Raw genomic sequence first — 19,215 nt, 5'->3', positions numbered from 1 at the left:
GACAGACAATATACATAGTGGCAAAAGGAAGTACTTATAATTATATTATATTAGCTATTTACTTATAATCTGATTAAGTTATAATCGTAAGTGAACCCTTAGTTTTTGTAACTGGTCGAATCGCTTTTGGCATTACTAACAACTGGTTCTAGTAGCTGCTGATCAGACATGCACAATGTTTTGGAGGAATTTTGGACTTTTGGTTCAAAACTGCTTCAGCTCAGACATATTCTCAGGATGTCTGGTGTCAACAGCTCTCAGAAGTCCTCCCACAGCAAATCTATCAGGGGCTCTTCACTGTGTATTGTTTCTACTGAAGGAAATTATTGCATTACCGCTCCAGTGCACATGCAGTATGAGTTTTCTTTATGTTGGTGTGTGTAGTCGGGAGTTTGCAGAAGTGCAGACTCTTTACAGACAGAGCACAGAGCACGCGGCAGAGCAGAGCCATCTGATCAAGCAACTGGAAGGACTCAACCTAGACACACAGAGAGTCCTGAGGAACCAAGAAGAGGCACATTCTGCTGACACCACCTCCTATCAGAGGGTACTCACACATGCACACGCACAAGCCAAACCTCAAACTCATCATTATTATTATAACCACTTTGTTGCACTGCACTCTGGCACTGGCCTCACCCGCCGGGGTGATTTATGTCCAAGCTTGCTGTAACCTACAATTATTTTACTAGTGCCAGAAAAGAAGGACTTTTCCCACAGTATCCCGTTACTGTCAATAAGTTCTTAACCTACCACCCCTCTGTCTGACGACTGCTCTGCTGTGCCATCCACAGACCTTAAAATGGGGCTTGGAGCAATTACTAGTCATATAACACAAACATTTAGGAACATTTTGGTCTTACTTTATAGTATAAATATCTTTTTAGCATTCAAAAGTTCTCTTTTGCATTCTTACTTAGATGATTTTAGCATATCTTATTCATGTGGAAATAAAACAGCCTAATATGAACACACTTGCTTATCTCCATCTCACCTTATCCCAAACCCCTGATTGACCTGACCCATCCCCTAACCTCTTAACCTCTCCTCCTGTTTTCTCTGTTTTTCCTCCAACCTTTCTGTCTTATTTTTGCTTGCTGACAGCTGTACAAGGACTTGAGTCAATGTTACCAGGCCCTCGTGTCTAGTGAGGCGAACCTCCGTCAGAGTCACCAGGAGCTAAGCAGCCAGCTAGCTCAGAAAGACCAACACATCCTGCATCTCCAGGCACAGCTTCAACAGCAGCAGCAGCAGCAGCACGAGCAAATTCGACAACAGCAGCAACAACAGCCTCAGCCGACAACTCACCCATCGCTCAACAGACAAACCAACCTTAAGGTAAGCGCTCCTCTCATTCTTTGCCATCTCCTCCAAGCAACTCCAGGCTAAGAAGTCGCCTCGCTGCAGAAGTTGTTGAACTTTGATATGCACTTGTGTGGGTACATGGACAACAAATTCCAGTATGCTTATTATTCTCCGCATATTATAGCTACACTTTTTCTTAAAAGATGCACACGTTATATTATGATGCCTCTGTCAATCACCTGTCGAGAGCTAGTGTCTAATTGTCCTAAGGTACAGAAACTGCAAAGTGTAGGTGGATTAGTAGGCTCAGCAATAACCGATAAGGCCCACCATGGCCTGTGGTGGTGGTCTTTAACTGAGAACCACTCTCTTGATATCACCCTTGTTCACCCTTGATCTATCCATCTCTCTTAGCAGCACTGTCTTTCAAGTCCGCTATCTGATCTTCTCTCGTTCCCAGTCCTCGGCACAAATGCACTTGCTGACTTACTTACTTTATCTACCTTCTTTCTCTCCTCCCACTCAACTACCTGGAAGTCCTTTTCACACACTGGTCACAAAGCAGTTAAGACAGATAAGTGTTGGAGAGAGGTGATTTAATTGGAGCCCAGTATTGCTCTTTAAGATGCTGTTTGAGTTACAGTACCGCATCTGTCAGTCAGCAGGGGTTTTGGCTTTAGCTCACTACCTTTGAACTGTCACCTCAAGGCAGAAGAGGGTGTAGTGTGAATTTAATGGTGCAGCCACAGTCTAAGTGTCCTTTAATAACTCCTAATAACATGGTGATAGGTGTTTCTTGGACCACACAGTGTCAAAGACTTGGCTGAGAATACTTATCTATATCTTGTACACTTGAGCCATACAGCCTCATTCCTGCATTTGTTGTTACAACAAGTCTCTCTGTGTTTTCCTGCAGCATGACTTTCACTTCAGTTTATACTGCGTCCTAATGCAGATTCAACAACCCTGTAGCTGAAGAAGATATTGTTTTTTTGCAGCAGTTGAGTAAATTCTGTGCCGCCGCAGACTGTAACTGTTTAATTTGATGAGTTGATATTTTCTGACAGTGCTTGTCCCCAGACTGTGGAAGCTCAAAGATATCAGCTAAAATGTTAAGTGAGTTACAATCGCCCTGTCTCACTTAACCCTGTTAATTTAACCAGGGGTGAAGTATAAATGGATCATTTAGTCAGTAATTAAATACAGTACTGCAGTGTTCCCCCAGTAATTAATACTACATTTAGAGAAGATGTGTGTGTGTGTAGTGTGTGCATGCATGCATGCACACATACATACATACATACTTACATGTGTGTGTGTGCGCGTGTGCACTCCATCTTCTCTCCCTTCTGCAGCCAGGTCAGAATAAATAAAAAAAATATCCCATGTTTTCAGGCGTGAGATGTAATATAATATATAAAAGTATAATTTATATATCCCAAGATAAGAATTAATATTAGCCTTTGTTTACTGAACACATGTAGATGCTGTCTGGCTGATTTGTTGCTTTAACTTTTAACTTTCTCTCACATCAAAGTGAACAGATCAAGTATCCCAAGGTATAGCACTCAGTCATGAGGGCTTTCTGTTTCCGACTCTGTAATTTCGCTGACAGGTTGTGCGTATATGTGTGTATTCGTGTCCGCATGGGCGCGTGTTTGACTAAAGGTGTGTGTTTCTGAGCGCATAATCGCGAATTCTGTAACAACTTCCTCCCGAACACCTGTTAAATTCTAATGCCCAGGTTGTTAAGGCAGATTTGATTTTAATTTTAAATGTTTTGGTGAAAGTTACCATTGGAAGTGATCAAAGTGCTGATCGCTACGGGAGCACAGGGGAGAGACGCAGTGCTCATTTGAATATGGACCAGAGTGACGGCTTTGAACACCCCTCCCGCGGTGGGTTTTGGGGGGGGAATAAAAGTGGAGGGTGGGTGAGAGGAGTAACACCCATTGTGTGTATACTTCATGCTGCGCACCAAGATTGACTGTCGGTTCTCTCCTGTCTCATGCCAAGTTAATACCTTACAGGAAGCTTAACGAGACTTTACAAAGGCTTTAACATACATGAACCATGTTGGTGGAACAAAACTATTCTTCCTGTCTGTCTGTAGATATAAACAATGCAGACCTTTATCTCCTATATCTACTTTTTTAGCCCCACACAGAAAACATTCTTATGTCTAGGTCTGATTTAAAGATCATTATTATTACTGATTGACTCTGTTGATTGTTTTTAACGCTTCATCATTTGGTTTGTAGAATAAAAAAGGAAAATGTTCATAGTTTGCTTGAGCAGCATCTTAAAATTGAAATCATAATGTTCAAGAAGCAGGCAGGGACAGTCTTGTATTTTCTTCTTTGTCTGTCAACAACTATAACAACTCTACTTGCCCTGTATTTTCAGGTGTATTCTCCTTTGTGTATTTGTCTATGTTTATTCTGAAAAAAAACCACCCTGACCTATCTCCGTTATGTTGCGCTGGAAATCGCCTCATACTCTCATCTGCTAATTGTAGGACCTAGCCAATCACCAGGCACCTGGGTGACCCCAGTGACCCCAGTGCACCATGTGACGCAGTCTGAACAATCTGCCAGGTCGGTCGGGGTGATTTGTGCCGCCAGGCTGGGTGGTCACCATCACAGTCTCGAGGCAGGGAAGATCCCTCATTAGTGGACAAAAAAAACTAGCTAGATTGCACATTTAATCATTTACAACTCTTTCCCTAACTACACGATTGTATTTATAATAGTCTGGTGTTTGGCTACTGTCAGAGCTGTGCTGTGATTAAAGACCAACATTAGAAACCGTAGCTGACCTCAGGCTTTCTGGAACCTTCACCACTGTAAATGAGTGGTAAGTTGCTAATTGTGCGGGCAGTCGTTCAAAGCACCGGTTATTCTCTCGTCATTGGAAAATGAAGCATGTTCATTCACTCCAGAAAAGTTTAATCTAAATTTCCAAAGAGAAGCCCCTCTGTATTTACTGACACATTTAAATGGACAATAGGTTGTTTTTTTTCCACAGCAGACATTTTGACACGACACACTTGGAAAAAGGTGTAAATAATGAATTTAATGGCTGATGGCTAAATTTCATTTAGCCACCTCAAGTTCAGGGTCTCTTTTTTCTCATTCTGACCCACTGTGACTCTGTCATAGCGTACAAGGACACTTTAGAATGGAGCCGTTTAGTGTTATAAGTAAATTCTTTGCTTTCCCTCTTCTTTGAAGAAGGCCTATTGTCACACAATGAAATACACCCATTCTCACCATGACCTCTCATTATTGCCCAGTTAGCCCACTCACTATGCTGGTCCTTAAGAATATAAGAATTGTGCACCTGTATCATCACCTCAATAAAAATATTTTTACAATGACATTTTCATGCAATGTTACTATATACTACACACAATCTATGATTATAACCTTAAGTATGGAAGCAACGTTTCCCGAGAGGACAAATTTTTTCCCCCTACTTTTACTCCTTTTTTTCCCCTTTTCTTTTTTAAAATAGATTGATAGAAGCCCACTCTTGTGCATCTCCCCCCGGCTTGTTGAGATGGCTTGTGCCTTATGTTAACAAATATAAACACTTTTAGATGTATAATTAAAACGCTAGCAACACGCGTGCATAAATACACCCACTGTTTTGCCGGGTCAAACTTGGCTGAGGTGATGTGTTTCTTTTGATCATCCTCATCATCATTAATAGCAACCATCAAATGAAAATGAAACCATAATGCTAGGATTCAGCCAGAGAATTCTCTTGTGTATTTGAAACAGCTCAACTTTTTAAATTTATATGACCTTTCAGTAGACCTTAGAACTAGGGCTGCAACTAACGATTTTCATTATCGATGAATCTGTCCATTAAAAGTTGTTTGGTCCATAAAATGGTGAAAAATGTCAATCGTGTTCCCCAAATCCCAAGATTATGTTTTGTTTGGTCCACACACCAAAGATATTCAGTTTATTATCATTGAGCGAGCTACCCCCCCCCCCCCCAAAAAAATATTCACATTTAAGAAGCTAAATCATAGAATTTTGAAAACGACTTGAACTTATTAATCAGTTATCAAAATAGTTGGCCATCAAAGAAAGAGGATACGATAGTAGAAACTGAGAACCATGGATTTCAGCCTGTGTAATATATTTTTATCACACTGTGCATCAGATACTTTAAGTCTTCTCTGCTGATGTTCTTTTATGAAAAAGCTTGTATCAGATATTTTTGAGATATCACCACATCGATCTTGTTTTGACTCCAAATGCTACCTTCATTTGTTTTTCCATCTGGAATGCCAATCATCAACTCATCTGTCAAGACCTCTCTAAGAGCATGTTAAAAATGTATTGCTACCTGCTGCTTGTATTTACATACACCTCTTCCCTTCAGATACATGCACCAGTAAGCCTCCTCATGTGAAAGATGTTATTCAAATAAAACCTAAAACAGCCATTTATAATTAAAAATCTGATAAATGTTTTATGACATACAATGCTTTTTTTGTTATCCACTCATCTTGTGTTTGCTGACTGTGTTGTTGTTGTTGTTGTGTTAAGAACATTAGTTTGTGTGTGTGTTGTGCTTGTTTGGAGCCGGGCCATGTCCAGGGCCAGAAACATACTAATGACATGGACTCCAGTGGTGTGTTTTACCAGCTCAACTGCTCTCATTAGATGAGAAACCTCTGCGTAGTACAGCCCGCCTCATTAATGAAGCACAGCCATGTGCCGCTGCAGATACACACTCACTCGTTCACGCACATACACCCGGGTCAAACAGACTGTGTGGGAGGACTCAGGGCTGTGTACACACACACACACACACACACACACACACACACACACACACACACACACACACACACACACACACACACACACACACACACACACCCACACACTTTACATCCTTCTTCCTTTGCACTGTCCTTCTATAAAGTCCCTCCTTACTTCGCTACCAGTTAACACACACGCTCATACATATATGCACATACACATTTTTTGAAGTATCATCATCTTGAATACAAAGTGCTCTTGGCTGGCCTGTTGGGGAGGGGGTCGCACCTCGTAGCCCAATCACTTTCACAAATCTTGTCGCTCTGCAGATGTGTGTAAATGTGATTGTGTAAGTATGTATTTGTGTTGCATGTAGAGCTCTCTCTGTGTGTGTGTGTGTGTGTGCGTGCGTGCGTGTGCGTGTGTGAGTGAGTGAGATTCAGGGGCCCCTCCTGATTATAGCTGCTCCATAATTAACAGTGATCAGATTTGTTTTGTGGCATAAATGGTGCATGTGTAGAACATTAGGCCTGGCAAGTCTCATTTCACATTCAGCTCAAGGGCTCGGCAACAGACGGGTCACGAGCTTCAGGGAGCACAATCACAAGCCTCACTCCATATGGTCCTGCCTGCCGCATCCTCACCAGCAAGGGCCGCGAGTGCCAGACAAGTTCCCCCAAGAACCTAATCGTGTTCAGTAATTACCAAGACTGGTTTTTCTCTTTTTTTCCCCTTCCCTCCCGAAGGCCCCCCCCATCTTTTGCTTTTTTTTCCCCACTGCACCTGCATGCTCTTTTTTTCTCTTTCATTCTCATGCGCTCTCGTCCGCTGCATTAACTAAGCTGCTTGTAATATGTTTAAGTTTTTCCTATTTTACATCTATTCTGCTTGACTGTCTCACAGTTTTCTTGCTTTTTCTGTTTTTTTTGCTAGATGAAAATCAGGATGGGGATGAGAGAGATTGTGAGAGGAAAAAAACTCAAACACTCCCACATCAGTTGATTTCTAAATTGCTTTATGTGGCTGATGCCGAAAAACCCAGCCCGTCCTCCTGACTGCCTGGAAATTATAAATAATTGTAACAGATGCGCCAATATGGCTGGCCTCCAATAAACGAGGCCCCAGATAATTTGACCAACCCTGTTTGACAGGCCAATTTAATAAAACATGAACAAAATCTTCCTCACTAATAATTTATCATCCCCTCTCCTCCCCTTTGGTTAAAGTTGATTACCCTGGCAGTTAACAAGGTCACGCCCAGATGCCAGGTTTCTGATAATGCAATCAGGACTTGTTGGAAAAAAGGTGATGACATCCTGTGCGGTTTTCTTCACTACCTGGCCTCGCAGTGCATCACAGTTGTGAATGCCTCTGTTTGTCAAAAGGCTTCGATTTGAACTGTAGAGAAGAAATGCAGTTGATAGCAGCTGGTGAGGCTGTCTTTTTTTTTTTAAGTGTCTCACACCTTTTATATCAAGGATTTAAGAAAACAGTGGTGTAAATAGGCAGTGAGGTGATGGAGTCGAGAGGTATGGAGGTGAGTGTTAACATCAAGATAAAGGACCCAGGCATCAACTATAGGAATGTGTACGTGTGCCGTGTGCGCATCGCAACGCGCTCCTCTGTTGGTGGGCCCTCTGATTTATCCTTGTCCCCTTCCGTTTGTTTTTGGGTAGTCCCTGCTGTGTGCTGAGGTGTGCAGATGCTGCAAGACCCTCCTGGCTAATAGACACAGATTAATACATGAGCCATAATAGCACACACACAAACCACCATGTTGTCAGTGGTAGGTAGCTGTCCCACCTCATGACACATCTGTTTGTTGACTTCAACTCAAGCAAATGTAATGTAGACGTCCAGTATGTAAGGGTCAGTCCACTACACCACTCAGGGGATATTTAGCAGGGCAAACAGCTCTCTCTGCCTTTCTCCTATAGATTTCTCCCATTTGTAGTCATAAGATGGAAAGTATATAAAGATGTTGACTTGTAGCCAATAAGAACTCTTCTTCGTTGTCGTGACACCAGTCAAAGATATTTGACAGTTGACACAAGTTATGGATCGTTACTTATTTTCTTAACTTGCAAAAAAAAAATTTGCAATTTTTTTTTCCATGTGTTTAAGCCAGTTCTTTAACTGTAACTTTAGATTTACAAATTGTTTTGACGCTTTTCTCTTGCGCTCCCATCTTATAAAATTGTGACTTTGTTCATTTGTTCTCACCTACAAACAAAGACACACACACTCTGTGACATCTTTTTTGTTTTTCCCTCCTCCCTACAGGCGCTGGTGTCAGAGCAGGCTAATGCCGCAGCTCAGACGCGAAGCCCTAACTCTGACCAGAACTCCATCCAAGGTGCAGAGGACAAGACCCTACAGAGCAGATTCACCAGCTCCGTCAGAAGACAGCAGGTACATTAGCACACACTCCTGTCAATTATGTCAAAGACAGCGTGTGGGGCTAACATGCCCACGCTTATCCATTACCACTTTGCTAAGATCAGATCAAAGCCACAAAGAGGGGATATGAAGGAAATGGTCTGTGGAGAATCATGTGATTTATCAGACCCTGCCTTTGCCAACCTTTGTCCTGAACTCCACAACACACACAAATGCCCCTCCTACTGTGACCAGGGCGGCGTGTGCTGCTGGTTTCACGCATGCCTTGGGCTCAGGCTCAGGCTAATTTACCGCTTCAGCAGTACATTATGAACAAAAAAAGAAGCTTTTGATCTTCTCAGGATTCCACTCATAAGTTTGGCAGGACATGTTTCTAGATGGCCTCACTCACCGTAAATCTGCCCTGAAGACACGGTGTTTGATTAACAGCGCTGTCCTGATGATCACTTCAATGGAAGTGCTTCGTTCTGGCAGTTTATACATGTAATGTAATTATTTTGCACTGAATACAAACATTGACCAAAGTAAATGGTATTAAATAAATAGTATCAATATATTTTGAAAACAAAAATATATTGATTTCAAGCAAAAAATTTACTTGATTTAAATAATCTAAAAGCGCTATAAAAAAAAGGATAATCTACAGTAAATTAAATTCAGCACTTTCAACCGTTTCAGCTCCTTTACATACCTTCTGTGCTTATAAAATGAGGACACTTAGTCTTCCTTCTTCTTACTACGGCTTGGTGCACTATTTTACTGATGACACAGAAAAAAAATCCATAAATGAGGACGTCCCTGTCCGATCCTGAAAGGCCAAGTTTCACTTGATGTAATGTTGCAGGTTTTTTTGCCCCTGACCACACTTACATCTGTTGCATACATATTATACATCTACAAATTAAATTTTAATGCTGCTGCATGATCATATAACAGGAGCTCGGCCAACATCTATGAAAAATTATTTAGAGCCAACAGAGATTTAATCAAACTTGCACATTTTAATATATCCGGCTGACATATAGCAATATATCCGATATATATCCCAGTGGCTGTTGCTCTTTCCAGATGAATTGGTGCAAACAGCTTCTACCATGTCATGGGTAGAAGCTGTTTGAACACTTTTTACTAGTGTTTTCTGATCGGTGACTACAATGCTGAGTGTACTGTGAGGCTGCAGGGAGTGAACTAACATTCTTCACTCAACCTGCCACGTGACACTGTGGCATATTCATCTCATATCCGCCTACACTTGAATCAGACTCTCCTCACTGAAAAGAGTTGTAAAAATAGATGTAAACATCTCAAACCTCAACTCAAGTCAAACCTTGCTGCCATTAAAATGTGAACGTTTTGTGCAGTTGCCACTGTTGGCTGCCTAATATTCAAATATGATGCTCCTCCAAAGGAGCTATGAACCTAATATGCTTCATTACACACCATTCAAACAATAAAACATAACTGCAAGGTCAAAAGCGGATGAAGTGAGTCTTCTGCGCAGCCTATTGCTACCACCTAGGGCACAATTTGCAGCTCTTTCAGCAAGTGCCTGAAGTGAATTGTGATTATTGGCTTAAGCAACAAGCAGTCACAGTTTGTTACACACTATAGGTGTCAATCTGGTGCTGGCCATTTTGTAAAAGGCAGGGGCTTTGTTTATTTCTCTGCAAGTAGTGTCTCTGGATTTGAGTGAAGAAATTTTACTTTGAACTGGTTTTAAAAGAATAAACAAAAGTAAATTAACATTCATTTTACTAATATTAATTCAATTCACACCCATTTCGAGTTTTGCTAAATATTTTTGTAACAAATGATTTTTTGTTTACGTCAGAGGTCCACGATGAGGTTGGGTTCAGTTCAGTGTGCATGGTGTCATTTTCACTTGCATTTGTTTGTGAGCTCGCTCCCAGTACTCCACTCCATGTTGTTTACCTACAACATTCAGTTTTCAGGTCACTGACTATTTTATTCGTCAGTGTCTGTTGGTCTTTTTAATGTTTTTGCAATACATTCTCTCTGCATTTGCTTTGTGTTTTCTGTGCACCCGTGTGTGTTTGTGTGTCAGTGTATGTTTGTCTATCCACAGTATTTATGCGTCTTGTCCTGTGCCTCTGTGCATGTGTACAACGTTCCTGTTCACCCGGGAGCGCGAACAAGTTCAGCTTTGAGTTCTCCAGACACACACATGACACGCTGCTGCAATCATAAAGAAGCCCATTGATGACAGTGACCCCTCTCTCTGGGAGATGGAGAGAGAGGGTGGAGAAGAGGTGAAAGGAGGAGGGAGGCAGTTGATGAAATGTTTCTTCTTTGCTGCACAGCCAGTGACACTGACCCTTCAGTAAATAAGAGTTTTACTCTGGTTTACAGACGGACTCTGTTTAGATACCAGCCTCTCTCCTAATTTCCCTCTTACTTATATGCCCTCCACCCCTTCATCATGTTTACAGAGTCATTACAGGGTGCGATGTACAGGTCAGGTCATGGCTGCCAACCAGCTGCCGAGTTGAGGTAGACAGTGGGCACATCTTTCTTTTGCCTCGTGTTCTCTGCTTTTCATCGTCTGGGCCTGTCTTGTGGAACATTTCCAACCATGTCACAACATCGAGCTTCCCACACAAACAGGAGGCATTTATGTGTCTTCTGGACCTGCGGCACACAGGCGTGCAAACGGACCAGAGAGAACATCTGCAGCAAATCTCAGTCATTTGTCAGTGTCGCCATGTCATCCTCCTCTGTTCCCCTTCTTCACATGAACTGTGGTTGTAGAATATACAGCTCATTATTAAATGAATTATCTGCAAAATGTATCTCTAGCTGAAAACCTATTTTGAATTAATCCTCACTAAGTCATACTTCATAGTTGGTCATCTTTACTTTAATTCCTGGGCATTTTAGTTAATTTGGATTCACTATTTGGCCCCTGCATTTCCCCCATGTACATACAGGCTAAGCCAGTTGGCCCGCCACTCATCAGAAATATGCAGATCAATCTGCTAATTAGTAACATAGAGTCATTAAGACTGAGTTAGAACACATGGCAGGCACACATGCAGGCATGATAGCAAACAGGGGCACATCAGGTCACCGGAGTCAACTGTAGCCCCAGGGCACATTCCCAAACACACTTACATACATCTACATTTCTGACACATCAAATTACTCCACAAATATGTGTGTTGTAATGATGAAGTGAGACCTTTGTCACTAGTCTACTGACACAAACGTGTATATTTAAATTAATAGGTGGTAGGTATGTAGGTATAATATTTATATTTTTTATAATAAGTCCAGCCAGTCCTCTGCTGGTCATTTCAGAGAATACTGGCTTCAGACACTTACGCATTGGCTTCACTTTCCGGACCCGGTGACTACGTCCATTTTTATATACAGTCCATGATTACTTGCCGTAACCCTAAGCAACCCCAGTTATTTTCAACTCAGCCAGTGCTGAAATTTTTCATTTTATAACTTTTCTACACAACAAAGACTGTAATAGCTATCGGAACACTTTTGGAGGAGGGGGGGCTTATTGATCCATCATCCTATCGTAAACTTCTTCCCTCCACCACCTCCTCCTCCCGTACTCTTCGGTTCCTGCCCAAGGACTGCTGTGCGTTTAGTCATATTGCATATTTTAGCCTGCCATCTGGTCAGCCCGGCCTGGCACCACAGGGGGCCTCCTATCCTCTCATATTCATATTCCACTAGCATATTGTTCCCACTGCTTTTCTACAGCGTGGCCCCAGCACTTCTTCAGTTCTTTATTTATTTCAACAAGAGAAGCTGGCTAGTGAGCTGCAATCCCCCCCCCCCCCCCCCCAATCGGCACCTCTTCCAGTTGTCCTATCAAGTGTAACCTGGAGGCCCCTAGTAGAGCAATTAGAGCGGCCTCCCTGCCCACCTCTTGTAATGAAGCCCAGCACATTCTGGAATCTATAGCCCCTTTAGTCTCCCCTAATGGGACATCATTATTGTCAAAGAAACAATGTAAATGGAAATGAACATACTCATTAGCCAGTCGCAGGGAGAAACCTTTGCCGCTCTCAGCTTGCAACTCCTGCTTCCAAGCTCAAACACACACACACACACACACGCACACACACACACACACACACACACACACACACACACGCTCACACACAAAGTGAGCCTCCTCACTTCAACTTCTGCTTCTCCAGCTTTAAATTATTCCTCTGGTAGCATGTTTGTGCATATGTGTGTACTGAAGGAGACTATGTGCATGCTTTCCTTAAGGTGAGGGGGAAACGGAATGAACATGGATAATTCCATTATTGGCATTCGCTCAGTGTTTCTACATATGTTAATTGTCTTGTGCACAAGTTCTCACCCCAGTGCTTCTTTGCCCACCTGTCCCAGGGTGCACCTGTGCAGCGGTCCAGGTCTCTGTCCCCAGCCAGCAGTGTGGAGTTGGGTAGTGGACGGAGAAGAGGAGCAGAACAGAGGATTCAAGACCTTGAAGAGCTCCTGCAATTAAAGGTAATCTACTAGCTAATTCAATTTATTCTTGTCTACATTAAACTTTTTTATCCCTCACTCTTCTATAATGTTTGTCTTTTATTTCATTCAGCCAATATTAACTTCTTTGCACTTTCTGTCTCAGTTTTTCCAAGCATGCCAGTGGCTGTTAACCGTCAGTGAATTTGAAATATTTGAAGATATTGCTTGCTGAACGGTTCAGTTGTGTCCAGCTGATAAGCTGATAGTTTGGAGCACAATACAGGCTTAATGGGGCCGTCTGTTCCTGTGGCCACTGACTCGCATGTGATTGCTACTATCAGCTGCTGGGTTGTAGTTGGACTGTAGCACTGTAACAGTCATGGTCTCCAAAAGGCTCAATTGCTCTACTGCTGCCACTGCCTCCTCCATGACCTTCTTTTACACACACACTCACATTCTTTTTTTGTGTGAGGATACACATTGACATAATACATTATACATACTTAACCCCCAAGTGTAAAGACACACACACAACGATAAAAACATGAGCATATAAACATATTTGGTGTTACTGTAGTTATGAGGACACTCATAGACATAATGCATTCCCAAGCACCTTACCCCAACCTTTACCACTGCAACTAAATGCTTAATGTCAACCTAAATTAACTTGAACCTTAAAACCAAGTCTAAACCCTTAAACATGCCTTTGAACTTGCGAGGACAGACCAAAATATCCTGATAAGGCCAACATGGCCTCACGTCAATCGCTTCAAACCAAACCAAAACCTAATCTCAGCTAACATAGAAAGGCATTGACTAGGTCCCCCATGATGTCTATTGGTCCCTACAACTGGCTGGCGTTTATACGCAAAAAGGTTCCACAGAGGTAACAAAAATGCATGTGCGCACAGACACACACATACACACATAAGTTTGTGTCCACACAAACAGAGAGTGCGTAGGTAGTGAAGCAGCAGGAGAGGAGCTTCTCCGGTGAAAATGGATGCACCAGGGTTTGTTTCTTTATCCTAAACGAATAATCTTTATTGGTCTTTTAACCTTCCTTGCTCTATGATGTCTTTCTCACACTGTTCTTAAGCCCATGTCTTTTTTCGTTCTATAAAATTCACTGTAAGCAAAATACACTTAATTTTCACCTCTCCCCAATGTTTTCTTTAAGGTCTAAAAATTCAACTTTCTCTCTCTTATTTTATGTCACCAGAGTATATTTTTCACTTCCATTGTCTTTTTATTTGGACTTTCCCCTGAAGCTTGTTGCCTTTCTTTATCCTTTCCATTTTTATGCTGGCCAGTGAGGGAGTGATTATCCAGAGGTCATCTTCCTTTGAACATAGTCCGAGGAACACATTAGGCATAATTTTCTTGTCAGATCTGAAGTGTCTGAATTACATCACTGGCAGACACCTAGTCAGACGGTAATGCTCAACGTAGATTCAGACGACACGCATGACTGTCTTAGTTAATGGTGCCATTTACGTGTCTGCCAGTTGAGGGGCATTTAGTAATGGTATGCACAGAAAAACCGTGACTGCCAACTCCTATCTGTGACCACATTAATGAGGGCATTGGTTCAAAGTATTATTTCGGTGGTATGTCCTTTGCTTGGACCTGGCATTGTGCAACATGCCCTGCACCAGCTGCAGTTAAGACCTCACCTCCAGCCACTTACAGTACAGTATTTCACTCTGTCCAGTCCATTGTTCTTCAGTGGATCCAATCCAATTCTTTCCAATAGAACGCCTTTCAAATTGGGTACGCCAGTCTGTACCATTGACACGTTGACCTTAGCAGCAAGCGGCAGCAGACAAACAAACAATTCTCATAATAATGCCCCCCCTACCTTTTTTTTTTCTTCCTTCCGCACACTTTCAAGTAAACAGTATCTGTTGCTGTGTAATTATTTTTCAGCTTGAGAACGTCCACAGATGTGTATGCTGGCTGAGTGAGGGGATGTATTGATCTGTGGGCAAGGGTCTGTGGCCTGATGACCAGAGCTGAGCTGCCCAGGGGAAGATCTATAAGGAGCCTGGGAAGCCATGATGTGGCTAATGCCCTGCCACTTGCTCCATCCTGCCCCTCCATCAGTCAGCCTCAACTCTTTTGTGTCCTCCCCAGATCCTAGCTCCACCAGTTAACACTTCCCTGGTCTGGCCCCTTTCATTAGAGCCTTCTTTTTGAGAGGTTGGGGGGTTGCTTGGAGGGGCTGAGGATGTCTTGCAGATGTCCTCTGCAAATAATCTGCGCTAGGGAAAATCCATACTTGTCACATTGGCAGTGTGAACGTGTATCGTGTGTGTGCACGGCCGTTGTGGGTCTGGTGCATGTTTGTGTGCTGTCTCTGTTCTCTTTGTCCTTGTTAATAATAACAGGGCTGAGGGCTCGCATTTCCCTCTCTGCAGGGCAGCCGTGTCATATCAGCAGTAAACAAGCTCCTTCCCTTCAGAAAGCACTCGACAACTCTCCCTAGCCCTGGCCACTCAAGCAGAAACCTGTCCTGCGCTCTTCCTTTCACTTTCCATTTTGCTGCGCCTTTTCACTTTCTTCTCTTTATAATTTCACTGTTCTCTCTCTCTTTTTCTTTCCTCTATTTTCATCAGCTGCCTCTCTCTCTTCCCTTGCTCTCTTTCCACCTCTGTTTGTCCTGCCTGGTGAAAGTGTTTTCTCCATCGCCCTCGCTGTTAAAGTCAGTGTGATGGGGAAGGAGGGGTGCCCCTGACAAGCAAAATCTATATGTTGTCTTCTCTTACTCCTTCTTTAAAGCGGAGCCCAATCTTGCTGTGTTTTAATAGCTGTCAACAACAGTGTCAGCAACAAACCCACTGCTACAACCCCCACCAACCCAGCAAATGCTGGTCATCACCTTGTAACTCCAGTGAGCGGGTTTCTTTGCTGGTTAAAGAGTGTGAATGTGGTGTGTGTGCGTGCGTGCATGTGTGTCCTCTTGGTGCTCTGTGGCCCCATTGACTCGTCATGTTAATGTCATCAGTTAATGATGTCTCAGTTGCCCGTTGAGAATGGAAGCACTTGTCAGGGAGAGATGAGAAGAGAGAAAAGAATTTCAACCAGCTTGTTTCTTTCAGGCAGAGGTGTTCCAGGTGTAGACCAGTTTAAATATGTAGAGAGTGAGGGGCTTTTCTCCGTTTCACTGCCTCACTGTACCAGTGTACATGAAGCGGCGTCCCTTCTTCAATTAAGTTTCATTGACATGTTAAACTTTCGAGAAAACAATCTTGTCATTGTGCCTTACAGATGGAGGAGAATGAAGAGCTGAGGAGGGCTCATGATAAACGCCGTGAACGCCTGTGTCTGATTCAGACCAACTACAAGACCGTCAGAGACCAGCTCAAAGAGATGGAAAAATCAAAAGGCTTGTGAGTACACTATTCAGCATCAAACTCTTGTCACATTGGAGCAACATGACACAACATGCAATTCTATAGACTTGTTGGTGTACAAAAGTTGATCCTTAAAATATGACCTGCATACATAAAGCAACTTTGATAACTTCCAGCTCCTTGCAGCAGCAATGTGCAAGAGACATTTCAAAGCACATAACCCACCTTGCCTTATGTTAAAAGCCCTTGTGAAATGCTTCAACCCCCTGAAACCGCTCACAAATAGTCTCAGAATAGTCTTAGGGCCTCATTGCTCCCCACATGTTATCTGGCGAGACCTGAGTGCTGGATTTGGGGAAAATGGGTGAAATTCCTCTCTTTGCCTTTGAAAAGCTCAGAGGTTATAAGCCTGGTCAATTTGGGCTGTTTTGTTCCAAGTGTGTGTGTGCACTTCTGCGTCGCTTCTCCCTTAGTGTTCATTAGGATGTGAGAACCAGAGGTTGGAGGTGTCTGCTCCTGGGGTGCAAGGTGTTTGAGAAGGCTTGTGGAGGGAGGAGGGAAGCGGGAGGGCCATTTCCTGCTTTGACCTGTCACCTTCACCAGAAACCACAGGATTTTGACACAAATCGGGAAATGTGCTGGAAAATATCATTAATATAAAGGTCTTGCTCTTGCTATTGTCTCCCTCACCCTCTTTCCACTCTTTCAGTCTGTTTATTCTCTCTAACAGCATCTTTGAGGGGCATTTAAAAATGTAGCTAAAGGTGCATATGTTTGGTGGCCACGCGGGAGCAAAGTGTTGACCCCGTCAGCTGTTTTCTCTCAGGGTTAATTAAAGAAAACAGCGGTGCAATGTGAGCCCGTGTGAAAGTGGAGTGAGTGTGAGAGTGTGTTCAGCGCGAGGCTCGACTCGGCTCATGTCAGCTCAGCGCGGCTCAACAGCATGTGTCTGAGGCAGTGGGAACAAAGACAGAGAGCTGTAGGGGGAGAAATATCTCAGAGTCCACAGTGGTTGTGCCTCTGGTATACATTTTAACAGGTTATCAAAGAAATGTTAGTGTAATTGTGTCGAGAAGAAGAAAACGTATGTTTCTATGATAAGACCAGCCGGGTTGTAGGTACGAGTAAAGAGCGAAGAGGACCTGGAGAGCTAGAGTCTGTTGTCTCGGTGTCAGTGTATCTGTATTTCATGACTGATTGACATGAAATTGATGCAATAGGCAGCTTTGCCCTTTTCAGTCAGAGCCCTGCATGGCACCAGCCAGTCACTCAATGTTATGATCCTGGCATTCATTTGGCATTAAGCCCCATCCTTAAATAGCTGTTTTACCCACCGGGGTAATGCCAGGCTGAATGAGAGACAATAGAAAATGACTTAAATACTCCTATTAGTGTTGGGAAATCAGGGCCCTAACAAGTCAGTGGGGATAGGTGTCGAGTCTCATTGCATTTTGAGCTTGTTAGGGATTTCCCTGTTGCTCCCATGCTGTGTTGTTGCCTTTTTGGAAAGATGTGGGGGGTCGGTTTTGTTCCCCTTTTTGTGTGCAGGACAAAATGATAAGACAGTGTGCGTCTCCCTCCTTACCTGATACACACATGTGTTTTGTGTGTGTGTGTGTTTTTATATCTCTACATTAGTGTTCGACACCAACATCATTCTTCTATACCATTCAGATTTCAGTTTACCTCACAAGTCCTCTCTCGTCTGCAAAATAAGGTGTTGAATGGACAATTGATTGCTGTATGGCACGGCCAGCTGCTGTGTGACGTCACCCATGTTTGTGATTATGAGTTCCGCCCATGAAAGAACTACCAGCCAATCACAGTGCAGACAAAGGTTCCTCTGGCTCATCAGCATGCAGGTGGTGCGCAGTTGGCCAGTCCCAATGAAACTACCCTGCCATTCACCATTAGCACCATATTTTCCCAAAATGGCATGAAGGAGAGGGGGAAAAAGCCGACTTCTTATTTATATTAGAGAAGGGAAAAAGTTTTTTAATCAGACTGGGGATGATGGGGGTGAGCAAATAAAATTAAAGGTTATTAAAGCATCCGTACTCTGATCAAAGTTGCGCCCATAAACAGATTCCCCCTGAATCAGAGCAATTAGCCGTAGCGGCGTGGAAAAGTTCTTTCTATTTCCTCCTGTTTAATAATGGAAACTCGGATACCACAGGGAAGGAAGCACTGAGGCCTAAAGTAGATAGCTCTCTCATGGCCCCATGTTCAACAGTTTTAGACCCACTGTAAACAAATTAATATGTATAAAGCTTTACCGCGACATAATAAAGCTTCATACACCTTTCATAAGAAATGTAGTTGATGCTCTTCATAACTAAAAATCACACGGCGAGAATTAAAACAGAGCTGAGTGTAAATTATCATGTACGATTACAGCTCCATGCGGTGTGAAGATTGTTCAGACTGAATTCACTGTGTGCTTGCTGCAGAATGAGTAAAAGTATCAATCTCTGTGACTCTGTGCACGCACACACACGTGCACACGCACGCGCACACACACTCCTTCCTACATACATACACCACGAATAAGTTCAAGGGCTCCAAATTGCTCACAGGGGCATTAGCAGTATTAAATGAAAACATTTGCCGTTCTTCAGTAGCCTCCAAATCCCAGGCACCGGGGTTTAACTAGTATTAGCGAAGCATGGCGGCGTCTACATAGCCAATAATGACCGCAGGAAAAGGAGCCCTCCGCAATAGCAGTGACCCTCACAATCCATTTCAACACCTCTACCTCATTGATTGAGTGAAAATGAGAAACTTATGTGTGCGTGCGCATGTGGGCGCGCGCGCCTGTGAAAGACAAAAATTATGAGGGGCCGTATAGGCCAAAACTCAAACTCACCTCGCATACACAGTATTGAAAATGTTTGGCCTCACACACA

At 43.0% G+C, this 19,215-nt stretch overlaps 1 protein-coding gene across 5 annotated transcripts in view; it reads left to right on the top strand.

Moving 5' to 3' along the window:
- The window catches only part of cntln (centlein, centrosomal protein), a 93,401-nt gene that overhangs the window by 13,032 nt on the left and 61,154 nt on the right, over nt 1-19,215 (top strand). For 4 of the 5 annotated variants that reach the window (XR_004794281.2, XR_004794280.2, XM_035637524.2 and 1 more), the window contains 5 exons: nt 385-547; nt 1,105-1,338; nt 8,373-8,501; nt 12,870-12,989; nt 16,224-16,345. Coding sequence is in view for 3 of the 5 variants with exons in the window: in XM_035637524.2 (XP_035493417.2) it covers nt 385-547; nt 1,105-1,338; nt 8,373-8,501; nt 12,870-12,989; nt 16,224-16,345 (768 nt within the window). In the remaining 2 variants the exon portion in view is untranslated. The remainder of the gene's footprint in view (nt 1-384; nt 548-1,104; nt 1,339-8,372; nt 8,502-12,869; nt 12,990-16,223; nt 16,346-19,215) is intronic. The other variant, XM_047333929.1, reaches the window with a different exon arrangement.

The sequence above is a fragment of the Scophthalmus maximus genome, chromosome 8 (genome assembly GCF_022379125.1).
Source record: "Scophthalmus maximus strain ysfricsl-2021 chromosome 8, ASM2237912v1, whole genome shotgun sequence".
Classification (NCBI taxonomy): domain Eukaryota; kingdom Metazoa; phylum Chordata; class Actinopteri; order Pleuronectiformes; family Scophthalmidae; genus Scophthalmus; species Scophthalmus maximus.
Note: the sequence above shows the minus strand (reverse complement) of the source record. Positions and strands in the feature narration are given on the sequence as shown.